The following is a 21,604-nucleotide window of genomic DNA, read 5'->3' as shown; positions in this document are numbered from 1 at the left end:
CAAGAGCTCTGGAGCCCGCGCGACACAACTAGAGAGGAGCCCGTGCACCGCAACAAAAAATCCCACATGCCGCAAATAAGACCTGACACAGCAAGTAAATAAATATTTTTTTTAAAAAGAAGCTGTATAATTAACTACTTTTCTCTTCTGGCCCACAGATAAAGATCAATGCAAGTTTTGAGAGGGTCTGCACTCAGGCCAATTTGCACAAATCCAAATGTTAAACAATATATGAATAGTCTCCTGTAACAATTACAACTTTCTCCCTTCCCATTTCTCCACCCCAAACTATTCTTAGGTAGGCCAGGTCTTTCAGCTTTTAATCAAAACAAATGATTCTTTAAAGAAAGAGCTACACTATGAGTTTTCATATAGTCCAATGTTTATAACTAGTATTTTCTGTCTGTTTTTAAATTTTTCAATGATTTTTTTCAAATAAGAAATGCCATTTAACTGCCTTTGCAAATGTCCATGGGACTTGGTTAGCCACGTTTTATTTCACGTAAGATTCAGCAAAGAGCTGTCTTATGATGCTTCTTTTATTAAGGCAATAGTCATTTTATCATTATTAAGGCAATATAAATTTTAAAACAAATTCCTCTATTTTAAGAAAATGTATTGACTACCCTCAGCTTTGGACCTTCTTTTTCCTTTATACTTAGCTGAAACTAGACTATGAAATAGAAAGTGATTAAGGGTAGAGATAAACAGAGACAATGTACTTTTATAGCATTTTTCTTATTCAAAAATAAAAATCACCACAAGAAAAGAGAAGTGGGAAATGGTATTAATCCCATGGTACCTGGCACTTCCATACCAACACACATGTTTGTTGAGCTGAGTTAGCCAAATATTAGAAACCCAGATGTCAAGGAGAAGTAGGCAGATTGAGCCCTAAATATACTTGGACAAGATAATTTCCATTTTCCTAAATCTAATTATTTGAACACTGTTATGAGATCAGATCATAAACGCTGTACCTGTTACAGGAAATGAATGGAAATACTGCATGCATAGTAGTAGACAGTCAGCAAATACTAGTGAAATTGAATTAATAATAATATTCAAAAGCTTAGTCTTAGCAGGGTAAAAACTCAGTACAAATAAAATTGGGAAGTTCCATGATCATCATTGTCGAATGTATTTTTATAAAGGACTGAGATTCTCCCTTTAAAAACTGCTGTACCGGCACTAAGAATAGCATCAAGATTTATATAATGCATAAGGCTTATTCAAGGCATCCACAGAGAGTCAGCAAAGTAACAGCAACAATAAGGAGAGTATGAACTCTTCGTCGCATTAAGGAATGATGTTAAATTGGGCAGAGCGAGAATTTTAATGAAAATAAAAATGTACTCACAATAAAAAATGTCCTTAAATGAGGTTGCTTTCTGTTTTCAATCTGTTAATTTTCTACAATGTTCTGTGACATACAAAGACTGTAGTAAATCAGATCAGACAAGAGCACATTTAATCTGTAGGGTCTTCCAACATATGCAAAGTGAGGCAATTATCCATAGTGACAATGACTGAATGATCAAGATTCCTCATTAGAATAATATGCCACGAGTGTTAGAGTACCTGGTTGAAGTAATATTTCACTTTGCTCAGATCTCTTTCTGTTTCTTCCACAAAGCAGATGAGTTTATAAAGTCCCAGACAATTTTGTTACCTGAGTGGCACCATCTCTCACATGTGTACCCTTTAGAATGAAATAAATGTGTACTCAGAGGTGCCCACTACCACTCATGGCCGGCTGGCAAAGGTTCTATTATATTAAAAGAGCATTGAATCAACATCAGGAATAAAATATATACACAGTGCTCCTTGATGCCTATCACCTGGCTAGACAATTATGAAATATGAACTGAGTTATTCTAGGGAGGAAAGAAAAAAGATCTAACTTAGTTCTTTAATCTCTCCCTCTTCATCCTTCAAGTCTCAGAAGTGGTACCCTCTCCTTCAAGAAGCAAACTTCTTCCCCCAGTTTGGATCGGGAAGCCCTCCCTTGTACTCCAAAGTATTGCATGTTTCCCTCATATAATCAGAGCACTTAACACTCTGTCTCCCTTCAGTAGACACAAGAGTTCAATGGGGACAAGGACTTCGACATTTTTTAAAATCATAATATTCATAAGAACCTGTATAAGGCCAAGTCCATGTTAGAGAGTTAGGAAACGTTTACTGAGGTGATGAAGAGACCAAGCTAGGAAATTATATTCGTCCCTCTTCTTTCATGAGTAGAGAAATTACAGGCCATGTATGCCCTCATTCATTCATTCACTGAGTTTCAGTGATACAGTAGACACTATGCAAAATGCTAGAGATATTACAGTAAAGCAGTAAGCTTAAAAATTTCGGTACAATTTAATAAATGTTGCTAAAGGTAAAAAGATATGAGTCAACAAAGGTGGAGGAATATTGTACAGCCTATCAGAGAGGGCTTCCCAGGAGGTCACATTTGAGTTGGGCTGTGAAAGATGAGCAAGCACGGAGGAGGGAAGACAGACTTCTGGGCAGAGGGTCATGAGAAAACACGGCAGTTCAAGAGATGACAGAAACCAAGGTTGGCAAGATAGAAGCAGCTTATGCTGTGCTAAGTAATCTGGAATCTGGGCTTTATCTTTAGTGGAATGGGAACCAACCAAGACTTTTAAGCAGAGGAGTGATGTTATCAGATCTAGTTAGACATAAGGTTCTACAATTAGCATGGAAGAGAATGGATACATTTAATGAAGTTTGAGGGACTAAGGACAAGGAGGTGGAGACTCAGGTGGGAACCACTGACCTAAATGATCATTAGCTAAATCAAATGGAAGAGAAAGTAAAATTAAACAAGATGAACATTTCCTTTCCCCGGGATGCTTATACTCTACTTCTCTTGTAGAAGTTGTCAAATGCTTGGGAAAATAAATCGTACTTTTCTTTGAAGTCTAATCTTTAAATAACAACATTCTTATTGTCTTATAGTCATAATAATTTAGTAAGAGTAAGTGAATAATGTTGCAGACTGAAGGACTTTCCATACCTGAGACGCTTTGCCTGTTGGAATCTGAGTCCCCATTACTGGAGTTAGAATTGTTGGAGGAGTTGTTGTCAACCCCTCCCAGAAGGGGGCGCAAGTGGCTTACTGAGACTTGTTCAATGAATGATGTTCCATATTTGCGAAAATACCACCATTCAAATATCTAGAACAGAAAGATAATAAGCGTGATTAGGGTCCTTGTTACCAGCTATGATTTTGTACATGCCCATAACTGTGTTGCACTTACTAATTATACCCACCTTAAACACTGGTTTAAACATTTTTATTCCAAAAAAATGGTTCATTTCTAAAAATTAAGAAGTTTGATAAAAGTAAATACCAATTACATTTTAATTTCTCAATGCTGTTTTGTCCACTTAATACTGGTTTTTAAGGAAAATTTATAGCTACAATCCTGGTGAAAGAACATTGTTAAGAACTGCTCATTATCTTCCTCCAAATTTACATAATATTCTGATAATAAAATCACCATAGCTAAAAAACAATTCCAGAAATGAATACCAACAAGCCAGTTTTAGAAGTATGGCTTATGAAATATTCCAATTCTTGGCATCTTATATTCTGATAAAGTCATAACTGCATACATTTTTAAGATAGTAAAATTCTGTTTTAAAAAAAGCATCTCCCTAGAGAAATCCGGCTTTACAGAAAGAATAAAAGCCATCCTATTTCACGTATCGAGGGCACCCAACTGCTGAGAGATTCAGTAGCATCCCACCTGCTGAGTGTGCTTTGTAAAGGCTAGCATCTGTTGTACACCATTAATGTTTCCTAGCTCACAAGCTTACCAGTTGTTATGTGCTGTTTGCAAGGAAGAAAAGAAATAACTTTCATTAATAGAAGGAAAGAAGCACCGAAGCTCACGTGACTAGACTGAAATCAGGGCTCCTGAGCATGGGGAAAGCCAGCCACCTCCCCCAATCTTTTTACCTGCCCCTACCCCCAAACCCCCTCTGAGCACTTTCCCACCACTGTTTGAAGTTGCTCTCCCCACATCCTTTCCTTGGCTTCCCTGATTTGAGATTCGTTCCTTAAGCAGTCACAAATCACTACACGGAAGAAATTTAAGAATCAACTATACCCCAGAGTCTCCTAGGATAACTATACTATATTTTTGTAATATAATATAGAATGTGGAAATAACATAGACTTAATTACCTTTATCCTTACTTATTTCATAAAACCAAGATTTTGTTATCTTCTGTGGAATGGACTTTGGGCTATCATTTAAAAATTGATATTTTGCTCTACCAAAAATTTCTTTAAAAGGACAGAAAGAACATCTACAAATGACCAGAAGGAACTGTTAATCAAACCAAACGTTTGCAATCCTATAACAGGAAAACTTGATTTAACTCCAAGGGGTTATTCCTTTTGACTATATGAATTTTCACATGTTAAAACATTTAAGTAATTTGACTGAGAAGACAGGGAGAATACAATATGAAAGCTAAGAACGGATAGGACCAGTCTGTAACACCTGGAATGCTAGGAATAAAAGATCTTGCTTGAAGAAAGCAGAAAGTTCAAGAATGGCAAATTTACTGACCATGGATCTAGAAGGGAATTTGTAACCTCAAGTGAGTTATTTAATCTATTTTAACATCAGTTTTTTCAACTGTAAAGTGGAAATCATATTTGTTATTTACCCTTGAGGGTCCTCAATTTCACACTCATGTAAAACATCTAGATTCAAACCCCATGTAAAAGACCTAGTTCAGTGCCTTCTGCATAGTTGGTTCCCAAAAGCAACAGCAAAGCTATCATTTATTACATCGATGCTGTACATAGCCAGCACACCTCACATACTGCTGTGGTGCATCCCTCTTCTTGCTGGTCTACAATTCAGGATAGTACAGCATCTTCTTACTAAATGGTTGGCTGAGAGCCATGGTAATCATTGTGAAAAAGGAGACAGCTCACCATTTGGTCCTGACCACCCAAAAAAGATTCATGGCTTTGCCTTTATTAGAAGAGATGGAAGGCTCCAAAGGACCCAGAACAATGGTCACAGAACTGGCAATGGCTCTCAAACACTTGTGGGGTAGAGTTTTCTTTGCCCCAAGTCTTTACCCTGCTTTCTACTTTATGCTGTTAAGGCATCTGCCAGGCCTTCATTCATTCATTTACACAGCACTAAATGCTCTGATCCAGGCATGGGCTGTGCTCCGGGGCCACAGAACACAGATGTAGCCCCTGCTACTACCAGTGCATGCCACAGACCCACAATGCCTCTCACAAGTTGCTCCCATTCACCACCCCCCCAAAAAAAACACTTTGGGACACTTTCAGATTTCTCAGTTTCTCTAGCAGAATCGGAGAATGTCAGCACTAAAAGGGACCCTAAAGGACCATGAACAGTTTCATTTAGAGATGAGGAATGAGGGCTACATGTCAAGGTGTGGTGACCTGACCAGAGTCACATAGCTAATGAAGTAGCTATTTAGCCTGAAGCCCCAGCTCTTGAGCCACTAATCTTACTAGGGCCCTAAAACAAGACATCTTTTTATAACTCTCTTGCTCATTTAAACAGACAGATGTAGCCTATCGCTTCCCTTTTAAAATCTTCACTTTCAAATGCCCTCCAACTCCACTGTCTCTTTTTGCTTTCTTAGCTATCAAAACTAATCCAGAAGTAGTCTATCAAATGGGACTGGATAATACATCCTAAGGTATAAATGATTCATATTAATGGGGTATTTGCATTATAACAGGAGACAGACCTTCCACCCAGTATTTCTAATGCAAAAATAACAGACCTCAGTGAAGACTGGGATATTCATGCAGCTGCTTGGGAGGCAAAGGAGGGTCTTCTCAAGCCTGACCTATCAGAGCAGTGGATGGCTTCTTTCCTAACACAGTCCTTTATACTAGTGTCCACAATGCCCTGGGGCTGACACTCTAATATGAATTAAATGAACAACTACTAAAACGAAGTAGGAAAGGACTTGAAGCCTTCTTAAACTTCAAACCAAATCTTCTAATCTGGGGTCTTAGCATAATAATCTGTCCCATATCCTGAAACATGACAGGATTTGGGCCAGAACCTCACAGTATTTTTAAAGAGCTGCACAGATCCAAATGGGCAGATGGTGTTATTTAACACGCACATATTTGGTGTCACTTTGAATTATTCTCCCTGGTGCATAACCTACAGTGTAAACAGCAAAGCTCTCATAAACAAATTTAGATTTTAAAACTAGCCCTTAGACATGCTAGTAGCTTAATGGAGTTGCCACAGTGGAACAAAACAGTTTTTAATCTGACAAATAACCATAAAATTAAAGCATAAATTTACACATTTCACAGTTTTTAAAAGTGTAATCTCTCTACCCGAAGAATTATACAGATGAAGTAAGATGAGAACTAAAAAGCATCAAGTAGGTTTGTCATTCAGGAAGTCAACAATGACCCTACCATCTAGCTAAAAGGTAAAGGCCCTAAAATATTGCATAATAGCTGAGTTGTACGTCTTGGTTGGTACTCTTGATTCTCTGGGGCTCAGTTGCCTAATGTGTAAAATAAGGTCACTCAGTTAATGTTGGATGGATGGATGGGTGGATGGATGGATGGAAGGATGGATGGTTTAAAGACTGAATGGATAGATGGCTAAAAGGTTGAACGGATGGATGATAAGGGCTGGCCTGGTGATTTAATGGGATATTGTTTAAAACCAATGAAAGGTTTTGTGTACATTTTGTTTGTTATAAAAAAAAGAGAGACCTATACCTATTTGTGGAAGAGGAAAGAATCTAGTAGAAAGAGAGAAACCGAAGTGCAAAAGCGTACAAATGACCAAGAGACATGACACCAGGAGCCCAGGAAGAACATTTACCCTGCCTTAAAAAGGTACCTTACCATTTCTTGCTCTAAAGATGAAAGGGAAGCAGGAATGAACAGAAGAATACATTCTATTTTGGAAAGTAGGGTGTGAGATGAGCTGTTTTACAGGTAAGAAGGCAACAAATGAATTAAATGTAGATGACACTGATCTCAGTGGAGATGCAGGTAAGGGTTATTATCTGAGAATAAAGGAAGCAGGGATGGAATTGGGAATATGAGGGCCAAAGAAATGGTTTGGATCTATACCTTGCAGGACAGAAGGGCCATACGCTATACTCAGGACCCAGATCATATTTAAAACAAAGATTCATTTGTCAAGAACCCAGTTACGTAGGCCTCGTAACCCTCTCCATTACTATATGACAGAAGCAGAGGGGATGATCAAGGAGCAATGGGGCTGTGGGCTGGGAGTGGAGATCCACGTTTGCAGCTGGCCTAAGGGTGTAAATTTATCTCATCTTCACCTGCAGGGAAGGAACAAAAATCTGGCAAAGGGTTAACAAACAAGGCGCTTCCATCTGTCTAACAGACCTAAAAGCTGATGCCTAGATTCTTCCTATCCAACAAGACCTCCCCTTCTAGAATTGCATGTTCTATATATAAAACACTTCTCTCTCCTGTATCCTATAACATACTCAAAAATGCTTCAAGATTTCCACATAGCAGCACCATTGTAATTCCACAATGTAATTCCATTAAACCCATGGGAAACACAAAGGTGTCACAGCCTGAAACTGGCTATGTGTTTCCCAAGGATTAAAGTAGATGATGATATCACAGGATAGATACAGCAATGGTGGAGACTGAAGAGGAAATACGAAACTCTGGCAGTCTACTCCCAAATAGACTGCCAAATTGACACCTGCTCTAAGTCTTGAAATATATCTAGTGGTAAACAGTTTTTTGACAAGAGGGGATCTTCTAGGCTTGAAGATAAACCAAGGCAAATGGCATGGGTTATAGTAATATCCATAACATTTTTAGTTTCCTGTTAGAATTTGCAAGTATACCCTTTCCTCCATATCACTGACGCTTTCAAAGTCCCTTGCAATTCCGCATGACAGAACTTCCTCCCTCCCTCCCTCCCCCTTCCTTCCTTCCCTTTTTTTCTCTCTCCTTCTTTCTTTTTTTCTTTCTTTCTTTCCTTTCTTTCTTTCGTTTTCTTCCTTCCTTCCTTTCTTTCTTTCTTTTTCTTTCCTTCCTTCCTTCTTTCCTTTCTTTTCTTTCTTTCTTTCTTTCTCTCCCCCACCCCTCTCCCTCTGCCCCTCCCACCCCTTTCTTTCCTCCTGGCTCCTGCCTGTTTTGTTTAGGAATACGGAAGAGCTATAGAGTGGGTCTTGGCCTCCTGCCGCCTTGGGCCCAGCCAATCACCCCTCAGTCATCTGTTCCCCTAAGTAGTTCAGGGGGGCTGTGTAAAGAACTGCTCTTCATGTCCTTCCACCCCCTTTCCTGGCCACCTATTGCCAAGGCTTTAAGAAAAGAGAGGAGACGGAGAAGTGAGATTCTCTTCAAGGTCAACAGCCAGTGATCCATGCCCACCTCAGTGTCTGCGTGTTCACAGGATGAGATTTTCCACTGTAGCATTAATGACTATGGCCTGGACAGGAGGGTCACTCTCCTGGGGTGAAGTCATGGGGACCACTGACAAGTGGGAAATGCCAGCCTGTGCCATGGCGCCCCAAGCTCTGTCAGCTCCTCCTGGGTGGCAGCTTTCCTCTAGGCCCTTGCCCTAGAGATTCTGATTCAGTTGGTCTGGGGTGGTACTCAGAATCCATCACTTTAAACAAGCTCCCCAGATAATTCTGATACAGTCAGTTAATTCATTCACTCACTGGATCTGTGTGCATTCAACAAATATTTCTTAAGAGTCGACCCAAACATTATACAGCTGAACACAAAAACACAGATATGTTCCCAGCCTTTGTGAAGCTTCCATCACAGAGAGGATAAGACCATAAATGTCACAAATGAAATTATAAATTGTGTTAAGTGATGGTCCATGTTCTAGACTGACCAAATCTGACCTAATCCATGGCTGATTGGAAAAAGAAAAAATGTTCCCTCCAGAGACATTTGTAGTCTCCCTCCCTCCCCCTTTCCTTTCTCTTTCTTTCTTTTTCTTTTCCTTCTCTCTTTATCTACCTGACCCATTTCTACGGGTCTGTTCAAAGGAATACATCAACCACTAGACAATGCTGCTACCCATCTTCCTAGTCAACATGTTTATGAGAGGCAGAATGATGCTGGGACAAAGCAGTGGAAATTTAAATTTGAGCCTTCCCTATTCCTTACCTAGCAAGGTGACCTAGGCAAGTCATAAGCTTTCTAGGTGCCTGTTCCTTAGGTCTTTGCTGGCTTAAACTGGATGGCTTCTGAGGGTTCCTTCCTCCAGCCCTGCAACTGCATGATTTTCAGGTCAAGTGGAGGTCAAGTTCTTTAGATGAATGAAAAAGAGTTGAAAGGAGCCACAACAATCTTCTAGTCCCACTCCCTTACTTTTGAACAGGAGGGGATAGAGGGCATGGTCAGACAGACCCAAATGCCACCATCTGTCTGCTATATATCCTTGGGCAATTTATTTAAATTTTGTGTCTGTTTATACTCAGAGCATAGAGGCATTGGTTATATCAACCACTTAGAATTTAGAATTTCAATGAAATCAGAATTAGAATTCATTTAGAATTAAATGAAATAATACATTCAAAGTGCTCAGAACAGTACCTGGCATAGAGTGGAAACACAATAAAAGGGCCTTTCATTACAACTGATTCCTATCTAATTGTCATCTCTTCCACTGCTTTTCTGAAAACAATTGTTTTACGCCTAATCCCTGAATTAATTCTTTTATTTACTATTTTAATTTTCTTTTTTATTTTTTTTTAAATTTATTTATTTTATTTTTGGCTGCATTGGGTCTTTGTTGCTGCGTTCGGGCTTCCTCTAGTTGCGGCGAGCGGGGGCTACTCTTCCTTGTGGTGCGCAGGCTTCTCATTGTGGTGGCTCCTCTTGTTGTGGAGCACGGGCTCTAGGCGCGCGGGCTTCAGTAGTTTAGTTGTGGCTCGCGGCTTCTAGAGTGCAGGCTCAGTAGTTGTGGTGTATGGGCTTAGTTGCTCCGTGGCATGTGGGATCTTCCTGGACCAGGGCTTGAACCCGTGTTCCCTGACTTGGCAGGCGGATTCTTAACCACTGCACCACCAGGGAAGCCCTAATTTTCTATTTTTATTCTTGATTCTCATTTTTAAAAATATTGCTTTGGCTGCCTTTTCCCATATCTCTGTATTTAACATGCATGTGTAACACGTAGGTGTAGGAGCATGTCTATACACATGTTAATGGGGACACAGGGATCTAAGTATAAATGTCAATACAGCAGCATTTTCTCCATTCTACCAACATTTTGAGAAAATTAAGGGGAGCGTTTTCTCCACATATCCACCTTACCATTCTCAAGAGCAAAAACAAAACTCAGAAATTTTTTCCACAGAAATAAACATTGCCTACAGAGGCTACATCAAGCAGACTGGGCATGTCCTTCCCACAGCAGATAAAAGACTAAATTGGTGGGTCTGGACTGTGACAACAGGTGCAGTTCCTGTGGCTGGAACTGGGCTGAGATGAGAAAGCTTGTGCCAAGTGGCCAGACGGGGCAGCTGGAAGTTAAGCAAGGGAAGGAGGTGCCTGGAGGGGATATGGGCCCAGGAACCGTAAGGGAAGAATGACAAGTAGGTGGCATAACAAACTCATTGCTGGCTTTCAACTTGTGAAATTAAGAACTAGCAGTGATATCTAGTAAAATACACACTTCTGAGTCCTCACTTATTTTTAAACATGTTAGTGTAAAAGCAGCATTTGCCAAACACATTTTATTTCTATGTACGTTTGTTCAGTTAACTGATTTCTCCTTCATAGGGGAAATAGCAGGGGGGTGTTTTGTTTGTTTGTGTTTACCTCTCTTCGCCTAAGACATCACATTGCATGATCATTTCAGTCTCCAGCATAGAAATACTGAGGTCCCCAAACAAATTCCTCAGGGCCAGCCCTGCACTTTCAGTATTCACCGCCTGGCTCCCTTGACATTGCTTAGGGGAGAGTAGTTAGGTAATTATCTCTCTGGTGCCAGGAAACAAACCACTAAGCAGTTCTATGCACACAGCTATTCTGCAAAGCACCTGACTCTTGACCTCAATGCTGTCTCTCCATGAAATGCACTTGGCAGAAAAGAACAGTGGCTGAAGAGAAAGCTCAGCCCTGGGTGCATTTCAAGGGCTAGCAAAGCTGAGTCCCCAAGGGCTGGATACCACCAGTGTCAACAATCTCTAAGGCAGGAGCCTAAAGCTATCAAGAGCTATTCCCACATGGTAGTGACTTTGTCTTCAGTACAGACCAAGAATTTTTTTTAATATATTATTATTTTTTAAATTTTTATTGGAGTATAGTTGATTTAAAGTGTTGTGTTTAAGTGAGAGAGTGACATGGACATACATAAACTACCAAATGTAAAATAGATAGCTAGTGGGAAGCAGCCGCATAGCACAGGGAGATCAGCTCGGTGCTTTGTGACCACCTAGAGGGGTGGGATAGGGAGGGTGGGAGTGAGGGAGATGCAAGAGGGAAAAAATATGGGAACATATGTGTATGTATAACTGATTCACTTTGTTATAAAGCAGAAACTAACACACCATTGTAAAGCAATTATACTCCAATAAAGATGTTAAAAAAATAATAAATAAATAAAAATTTTTTAAAAAATAAAATAAAATAAAGTGTGTTAGTTTCTGCTGTACAGCAAAGTGAATCAGTTGTACATATATATATATATCCACTTTTTTATTTTTTAATTTTTTAGAGGTGATTTAGTGTTCTTTACACTATATTTTTTTACATCTTTTTTTTTACATCTTTATTAGAGTATAATTGCTTTACAATGGTATATTAGTTTCTACTTTATAACAAAGTGAATCAGTTATACATATACATATGTTCCCATATCTCTTCCCTCTTGTGTCTCCCTCCCTTCCACCCTCCCTATCCCACCCCTCCAGGCAGTCACAAAGCACCGAGCTGATCTCCCGGTGCTATGCGGCTGCTTCCCACTAGCTATCTACCTTACATTTGGTAGTGTATATATGTCCATGCCTCTCTTTTTACATCTTTATTGGAGTATAACTGCTTTACAATGTTGTGTTAGTTTCTGCTGTACAACAAAGTGAATCAGGTATATGTATACGTATAGCCCCATATTCCCTCCCTTTGAGCCTCCCTCCCACCCCCCTAGGGCGTCACAAAGCATAGAGCTTATCTCCCTGTACTATGCAGCAGCTTCCCACTAGCCATCCATTTTATATTTGGTAGTGTATATATGACAGACCAAGCATTTTTGAGAACGGCTTTCAAAATCTTCACACATCAGAGGTTTTCCTTTGCTCAAAGTTTTACATTAGTCAGGAGTATCCTCTGCTTCCTAGGAATGCAGCAAGGCAAATATATCATAAAACAACATGGCAGTGACCATCAGGCTTCAGCAGCTGCACTCCACACACAGGGAGAAAGCCTCACAAGCCTGGATCTGCAAAGTTGGTCATGGTCTAAGGAAACCCCTTTATTTGGAGAAGAAGAGAAGCAAGGACATGGGACATCACCATCTCTAAGTGAGAAGGGAAAATGACTGTTAGGCTTAGCTCACCCTGCATTCTGGTAATTCATTTATAGCCTAGTGAACCCACACCAAGATACTACTAGAATAAAATCCAGACTTGCCACTTGTTCAGCAAGCTGGGAAAACAGCTGAGAACTTAACCAGAGAGGCAGTGAAGTGAGTGATAAAAGCACAGGCTCTGGTGCAAGCCAGTCTGGGTTGAAATACTGCTCTGCCACTTGCCATCTATGTGACCTAAGATAGGTTACTTCCTATCCAGCTTATGTATTAGTAAAATGGAAACAGCACTAGTGGTTACCTCATTGTACTGTTTCTTGTCCATGTCTCTATAATAATTAGTAATCACAGCATTATGTATAGAGGGAAAAAAAGCTTTCTAAAACCTCTTTCTCCTTAAAGCTCCTTAATATAAATTTAATTATATTAGAGTGATTCCACTAGTTTAGATGGCCCCCTCTAAGGTCACTTAAATTAAACTACTGCAGGTGTTACAACTTATTACACCTATAACTATTTTAGCACATAAGGCAATGGAGCCTTAGGGGTGATTATCATATTGCTTTTTGACTACTGGGGATTTTTTTTCAAGGAAGCAATAGGGAAATATATGTAAATTTTAAAAGAAAAGGAGATGAAGGGGGAAAAAGCTTAGAATTGCCACATCCATGTCAATATATTTAAAGAAACTGAGCTATATTTCTACTGATCTTGATTATGTCCAATAATCCATTTTGAAAAGGGTAATGAAAAACATTTTAGTTTAACTGAGTCACACTTTATAGTATCTTAGACATTAGAATTTGACACAGAATTATGTCTTCCTTTATTTTCCATTTTGTTTTTTCCTTCAACAAAAGCAGTATATAATTGTTTAAAAAAAAATCTTTTTTCCAATACTTTAAAAACATATAACCTGGATAGTGAAAGGCCTCTATCAGTCCCCTATCCAACATATACACACACGCAGTCACTGTAAGGTGCTGGTGTATACTCTTCCAGAATTTTTTCCTGTACATATATAACGTATATATTAGTAATCAGCATGTTTTTAAATAGCAGGGATTCCACCACTTACCAAAATAAGCCCTGATATTAGTGAGGAAGTGCCTGTCAGGGCCACGTAGAACTTCGGTGTTAATGTGTTCAAAAACATGCTCACTGAAAAACAAGAGAGAGGGAGAAGAACAGAGAATGCATGAGTATGTCATCAGTAAAACCAGCTCTCATTTTCCTTTCTGGTGAAATCATTTGTTTCTGATGACAAGAATTACTAGAATCATAGCCAAGGGCCGCTAAAATGGTTCAGCAGTACACAGGCTCGGAATACTAGATTCAAGTTATATATCCTAAAAGAAAACAACTACATACAAGAAGAAAGAGCAGCTTTTTGTTTCTGCCTCCCAAAACTACTGTTGTGAATGATTTTCATGGATTTACAGCCACTGAGGAGTCAAATCAAAGCTGGTTATTAAACTGTTAGAGAGGAACGGAAGGTACCCTAATATGTTTTATGGGACCCTCACATCAGTCTTTGATGAGCCAACAAGCATATTTCAACCTTAGAACAAATGAAAAATAACTATATTAAACAGTTATTAAAGATTCTAACACTATGTTTACCCCTGAAAAAGAAAGGACGAGTTAGCATGTAAGTTAGCATATATCAGTAAAATTTTTTCAGCTAACTTACAAGGTTGTCAGACTGCTCATCAAAATAATCATATTCAATGCAGAAAAGATGAAAAATAAGCCACTAAAAATGAATGTGTATTGTCAGACACCTTCCTGACCTGCTCCTGACACTGTGCATATCAACTACACAGTTGATCTGGTTGCCCATTAAGTAAGGTCATTTATACATTCTATAAGTATATTTTAAGTCATTATTTATATCTAGAAATTGCACAAAACTTTGACTACTACCAAAACAACAACTGACGTAAAGGGTTTTTTGCATGCGTATTCACATTTCTTTACTGAATATGTTTGTGGAAGGGGATCATATCCAGTCCTGTTTTAAAATAAAGAACATTAGAAGTAGGACTTTTGGGCTTCCCTGGTGGCGCAGTGGTTGAGAGTCCGCCTGCCGGTGCAGGGGACACGGGTTCGTGCCCCGGTCCGGGAAGATCCCATATGCCGCAGAGTGGCTGGGCCCGTGAGCCATGGCCGCTGAGCCTGCGCGTCCGGAGCCTGTGCTCCGCAACAGGAGAGGCCACAACAGTGAGAGGCCCGCGTAGCGCAAAAAAAAAAAAAAAAAAAAAAGAAGTAGGACTTTTATGTCATTAAGGGAAAAGGCTTTTGTATTTGTCAAAGCAAAGTCACCAGCATGAACAGAGATCAGCCCAGAAAGCAAAGTCACCAACATGAACAAAGATCCTATGCTCACTCATTCAACAAATGCTTCTCTCTGTTTATGAATGAGACTGTGGACAAAGAATGGAAGCATGATTCAGACACAGCTCCCACCCTCTAGAAGGTCAAAGTCTAGCTGGGAAACAGACAAGTAAACAAGCAATCACCAGACAGTTTTAATAAGTGCATAGAAGGGTCCTGTGCACAGAATTTTATGAAAACACATAAAAGGTATGCATCTCAGGCTGGGGGTCAGGAAGATGTCTGGGAGAGTAAGCAGGAGTTAACCAGACCAAAGTGGGCAGGAGGAGGAAAGGAGAGCAATGTGAGTGAAGGACGGGGCCTGCTTTGAGGCCCTGAGGAAACAGCACACAGCCTTTCCAGCTGGTTGCACGGGTTGAAGAGGGAAGGAGCTTGGGCTGTGGACCCTTCGCAAAGGCACAAATGTGGAAGGATGCACTAACTCCATCCTTCCTGGTTACTGGGCATGCTCTCAGTAAACCTTCTCCTCCCCAACACCCACTTTAAATGGACTGGTTTGCCGTGACTCGTGGTCTGTCATTTGCAATCACGAATCTAGACTAACACAAAGTGCTCAGTCAATAGTCACAACTTGACTAAGTGGACTCTTTCAGGGAGGTAGCGAAAAGCACAGAAGAAGCAGTCAGCCTAGGGCTGTGAGGCAAGAGGAGGTACAGTTGAGCTGAGGTGGTTATGCTTGGCCATTAAAAAAACAAAGCTTGTAATTGACAGTCTGATTCTGAGGTGCCTAAAATTCTCAAAATTCCCCTCCTCGTGCTATGAATGATCCCACATTTTCCATTATTTTTAAAAAGTCACCAAAATAGAGTATTCACTTTTTTATTCTGTATTTATGAACATTCATATCTGTACCATATACTTTTCAGTAAGTTTCTGGGGACAAACTGAACATAGAATTCAACAAAATCCATTTCTAAAAGAAAGAGGAAAAGACTTGCCTGAATTTGAAGTGCTTTGGTAGCCCTGCTAACTCCCCAGCAACAAAAGCATAAAGCAATAGAGGAAAAAAGATTTTCTACTGAAAATTGCTGATCGACTGGGGACAAAAGATTATAGAATGAATTGACAAGTGAAAAAAAAGAAACTATGTGAGTTTTTTAAAGAGATAAGAATAAACATTCTATACCTTTAGTTTTACTTAAGATTATATAGCTACCATAGGTAATACAAAAATTAAAACATGCTTCTTTACTATATCCAGTTATAGAAAGCTATCAAAGTTGGGAAAGAGAATGGTGGCCATTAAAAGAAATAGAGACACAAACAGAGAATGAGAAAAGTAGAAATAGAAAACATTTAGAGAGTGGGAGGTGTTCATTTAATAACCTATTAATTTTACAGTCTTACTGGGCATTCTGGCTAACATCATTAAGACATGGCATTTAGCAATTCTGAGCACAAAAATCAACAATCAGTACTTGCCACTTGAATCTATCTATCTGTGTTTAAAGTTTATAATAAAGCAATTTTACAAATTAGAGAACTTAATGCTCACTTCAGCTCTGTGAGGTCAATATTATTATTCACCTTATTTCACAGGTGGTGGCGGGGCAAAGAGCTGAACACCGGTCATCCAGCCTCCAGAGCTCAGGCTCATGGCATCAAGGGTGCAACATGAGAACGCTGCTGAAAAGCATTAAGGAACAAAATAGCAAAAGGAAAACAGTAGTCTTTCATTAGAAAAGGAGAGGAAGCTCTAAATAAGTGATACTGAAAGATGGATGTTTTTAACACTGTACTTATTTTTATCACTGACTGTTAAAGACAAGCCCACTGGGGCTTCCCTGGTGGTGCAGTGGTTGAGAGTCCGCCTGCCAATGCAGGGGACGCGGGTTCGTGCCCCGGTCCGGGAGGATCCCACGTGCCACGGAGCGGCTGGACCCGCGAGCCATGGCCGCTGGGCCTGCGCGTCCAAAGCCTGTGCTCCGCAGCAGGAGGGGCAAAAAAGATAAGTCCACTGGGATCTTATCATCAGTGTGTGTAGCCCCAGGGTGGAAGGGCAAGAAGCCACCCCGAAGGGGAGCATCTAGTTAAAGATGCCCCCATTAAATTAGGAGGGCTGCACATTGCAAACTGGACTGCCTTAAACCTAGGAATACCTGGCCTAGTTTCATCAGGGTCACTAGCAATTATTTTTGAAAATATATGAGGGCCTTATGAAGTACCTAAAAATTAGATCAGAAAACTGTGGGGTGTGTGGTTTGAAACGTAAAGTGGATATTCCTGACATCTATAGACATATTGATACCATCTCCACAGGTGCTGGGGCTAAGGAAAAACAAATTCAAAAACAAACAGTAAAGACTAATCTAGCTTTGGTAAAAATAAATTATACAATGTCCTATATCAACCTGGAAACAAAAATTAATAAGTCAAAAGGCTTTTCATCCGATCCAGATGGGCATTCTAACAGGTCACTGCTTAAAGAGTACTGCATCAGTTATTCAAGGGCAGCCTCAGGGACTGTGTCATCAGGCGTTCTGAAGATGCTGAACTTTAACTTGGTACAGTCTTCGCATTTAATTAATGAGTAAACAGGAAGAAATTAAGTACAGGTCTGAGAAGAAACTAGGTATGAGGGGTGGGTTAATGGATTGAAAACTCAGTGACCCCTCTGGATCACAGAAGAGAGGACGGAAGAATATAGTACAACAGGTCAACTGTGGAAAGTGAAGAATCACTCCTGTGAGCAGGGAACTAGAATACCGGAGGGCTTAATGAGGAGGCACTCGGAATGGCCCTGTGAGGCCCTGTCTGTGAGGAGCCAGCCCTGTTTCTGGCCCTCGTGACAGTAAGAGCCTCCTCCCGTATCCTTCAGAGCACAAACAATTCCCAAATTAGACTCCTGGAAAAGATGTTCTGTAAAACATAGTGAGCACATAACGCTTAAGAAGTGTTTGACTCCTTAAGATATATTCCGCCTTATTCAAGCCCTTGAAAGAAGAGGTTGGGCTTCCCTGGTGGCACAGTGGTTAAGAATCCACCTGCCAGTGCAGGAGACACGGGTTTGAGCCCTGGTCCGGGAAGATCCCACATGCCACGGAACAACTAAGCCTGTGTGCCACAACTACTGAGCCTGTGTGCCACAACTACTGAGCCTGTGCTCTAGAGCCCATGAGTCACAACTACTGAGCCCATGCACCACAACTACTGAAACCCATGCACCTAGATCTGGTGCTCCGCAACAGGAGAAGTCCCCACAATGAGAAGCCCGCGCACCACAACAAAGAGTAACCCCCACTCGCTGCAACTAGAAAAAGCCCGCACGCAGCCACAAAGACCCAACACAGCCAAATATAAATAAATAAATACAATAAAAAATAGAAAAAAATATTTTTTTTAAAAAAAGAAAGTGGTTAAGGCAGCATCAAAGACTTGGAGGTACTGACTAGATAGAACTGAATATGAAGTGTGATAGAGTCTACAGCACCCAAAACTATGGGTCTGCTTTGTCCTGTATTCCATTTAACACCTTGCTAAAACAGGGCATGTGAAGTAGAAAAAATTAGAAAGTTATAACAATTAGCAATCACTGAAAAGATTAGGACTAAAGTCCCTAGGAAGAAAGGTTAAAGAAACTACGTCTATTTAAGCTGGATGAAAATAATAATAATAAAGAGATTTTGTGTAAAAGCATTATGCCTGGGAAAGAGAGCAGGGTTAGGAGACTTCGTCTCTAAATGTGAAACCAACTGCAGCATGGAGGCCCTGGGAAAGTCCCACACCTTCCCAGAGTGGTTCTGAGGCTCACATGAAACAGGATTTCCCTCAACCCTCACAGTGAGATGCAATTTATTTTCCCAAGGAGTTGACAACTTCTACCAGAGAAGTAAATAATAAGCATCCCAGGGAAAGGAAATGTTTATCCTGTTTAATTTTACTTTTTCTTCATTTCATTTAGCTGATGATCATTTAGGTCAATGGTCCCAACCTGAGTCTCCAGCCTAAGTGAACTTGGAAGTAGACTCTCCATCAGTTGAGCCTGAAGATAAGATCACAGCCTGACAGACACCTTGATTACAACCTAGTGAGACCCAGCTAAACTGTGCCTGTACTCCTGACCCACAAAAGCTGTGAGATAATAAATGTGTGCTGTTTTAAGCTGCTATATCCATGATCATTTGTTACGCACCAAATGAAACTGATAGAGTCATGTATAATTCATGAAGGTGAAAATCCATGTGGACATCCAATAACTCCAGCTAACTGCAGTGAGCCCAGAAAGGGTGTTAAGATAAGCCAACTCTATCTGCTCCAAGAGCGTCTTTCTAAACTGTTCATAAATAAAATGCAACTTCAAAATCTGCTGCCATGATAGCATGTTATTCCACATGCTGATCTGTGATTGCCTTTGCAAAGCCACTAATATTAAAGTAGAAGCTCAGAGGAAACTTTTTTTAAATACGGAAACTAAGTATCTTCATTTTACCCCAGTAAATGGTCTTTAAAAAAAAAAATAGGCACATTTTAAATATACAACATTTGCACGTTTCCAAAAAAAGTCAGTTTTACATCTGCAAAACTGCATCAGTTCAACAGAAGATTAAAAGCACACCAGGAGCACATTTTCTCATTTGTTGCTCCTGTTTCCCTTCTCCTTGCCCTTTACCCCTGGTCTCCTTGAGCTCTGATAAGGTCTCAAGCTTTATGCATCACAATTCCCTGGATAAATCCTGTGGCATTTATCCTTGAGAGGAAAAAGACATGGAAGTATATTTTTAGACCGGTTCTTATGGCAAGAAGCCTTCATAAATCATTCTGTCTACTTACTCTTCCCTCTACCCTTGACGTTGCCTTGGCAACTTTACAGGTATACTGTTTCTGCTTTACTGGGCATCTGGCTCTACTGAGGAGTGGAGCTGAGCACATTCTTTCTTTTCTCAGCTGTGATCTGGGAAATTATAACGAAGCAGTATTCAATCTTCATGGTTCCCTGTCCTTTGCTGGAGGGAGGCGATCTGTCAAGCCATGAAGGACTGTCCAAAGCCCAGTCACATACAAACCTCGGTAACCCAAAAGGACAAGTGAAGTAAGATCTCAGATTACCTGTTCCCTTTTATTTACAAGCAAGCTGATGTTGGGGAACTCTCGTCAAGAACAGGAGAGAGGCTTGTATAAGTCTTACATTTTTAGCTATTTAAAACATGCTTTAATTTAGGGTTGAAGTTATGAATCTTTTTGTTTCTCATCAACTGTTTAACATTAGGAAGAAAAAAGACATATTTGCCTCTAATGGGAGAAAATCTTCCCTATACTTATTTTGCAAAGAGACAGAAGCCGTGTGGAGACATGGTCCTCCAGAGTTTGGCCTCCTCTAGCCTACAAGCATTCACTGTACCTCCATCATCCAGCATCCAGCACCCAGCACAGAGCCTGGTCCACAGGGGTACTCAATGTTTGATGAACACTGCATGCCTGCATAGGAGTAGGTGATGAAGTTGTAATAACATTATCCCAGGACTTCTGATTAAAAAAACAAAAAAAACTTCCTGTATCTGGAAACATTGAGTCTTTGATGGATCTAACCTTGTCTTCTGATCGTGTGTGTGTGTGTGTGTGTGTGTGTGTGTGTGTGTGTGTTTCTATCCCCAGAGTACCTACACAGTGTGAGATGCTTATTAGGTAGATTGAATGACCACTACTCACCAATAAATCAAGAAGGTCCAGACATACTTATACTACCCTCACACAGCAAGACCTAGGCTATGTAGAACCCTCAGAACTCAATTATTTGAGATAGCTAAGGACCTATTCTATTAAAAACCAGACGTTTTCTTTCTAAAACAATTTAACAAGGAAATCTTTACAAAATGCATTACATATTTGACTGCATCTTTAAACAAAATATTCAGAAAATATTTCAATCTTTATTTGATGGCCCTAAGTCAACAAAATTAACATAAACTACAGTACTGTGCTAGCATTCAGCAATGTTTTTAGAAACCGTTCAAGTACTCTATGTTTTTTCCCTCCAAAATGAAGTTATCCCGGACTGTTTTCAGTCTTTCTCATACCATTGTTGTCACCTGGCATACTATTATTTGTTGTTGTGTGCCTGTTTCAAACCACTTTCTCTCCTTTTTAATATGCTACTTAAAAAATCTACTGTTCCTTCAAAGGCAAAAAACAACTTTGGTCATTCAATAAATATTGATGTTTAACGTATGTCAAACACTGTAAAATGCTGGGGATACAAAGATATGTAATACATAGTTCTTGTCCTCAAGGAGCTCTGGACTTTGTGTAAGACGCAGACGTGGAACCGAACTAACAAGCAATTATTCTGAGCGTTACTCTGGAAATAGAAAGTTGGTACTTCTAACTCAGCCTTGGGCTAGGGTGGGGGACAGAAAGTTCATCAAGGAACGTTCCTTTGAGACGACTGCTAAGCAGAGCTAAAGGATGTTCATTGGATCTTTGTAAAATAAGACCTGTGATCTCACATTGGTAACGCTTTGACGCTCATCTGTATGTGTTATATAAACTGGCCTTTTATTCTTAGAGCTCGGTGATTTGAGGAGTTAAGATGACTGGATGGCTGAGTTCCAGAAAGGTCCAGTATCACTGTAGTGAGCTATAATACACACTTCGGTAGGGTGGCTGTAACCAGTGCTGTATAAGAACACTCTCGGTGGTTCCTGTGTTCACACTGGAGGGCTCCAAAA

At 40.1% G+C, this 21,604-nt stretch overlaps 1 protein-coding gene across 2 annotated transcripts in view; it reads right to left on the bottom strand.

Annotated features, from left to right (window-relative positions):
- Positions 1-21,604, bottom strand: part of ST7 (suppression of tumorigenicity 7) — a 254,785-nt gene that overhangs the window by 106,785 nt on the left and 126,396 nt on the right. For both annotated transcript variants that reach the window (XM_082845894.1, XM_082845893.1), the window contains exons 2-3: positions 13,621-13,703; positions 3,029-3,188 (exon numbers count right to left, since the gene is read on the bottom strand). In XM_082845894.1, coding sequence (XP_082702020.1) covers positions 3,029-3,188; positions 13,621-13,703 — 243 coding nt within the window. The remainder of the gene's footprint in view (positions 1-3,028; positions 3,189-13,620; positions 13,704-21,604) is intronic.

Source organism: Leucopleurus acutus (assembly GCF_964270905.1).
Source record: "Leucopleurus acutus genome assembly, chromosome: 9".
In the NCBI taxonomy this organism is placed as follows: Eukaryota; Metazoa; Chordata; class Mammalia; order Artiodactyla; family Delphinidae; genus Leucopleurus; species Leucopleurus acutus.
This window is presented reverse-complemented; position numbering and strand designations above follow the sequence as displayed.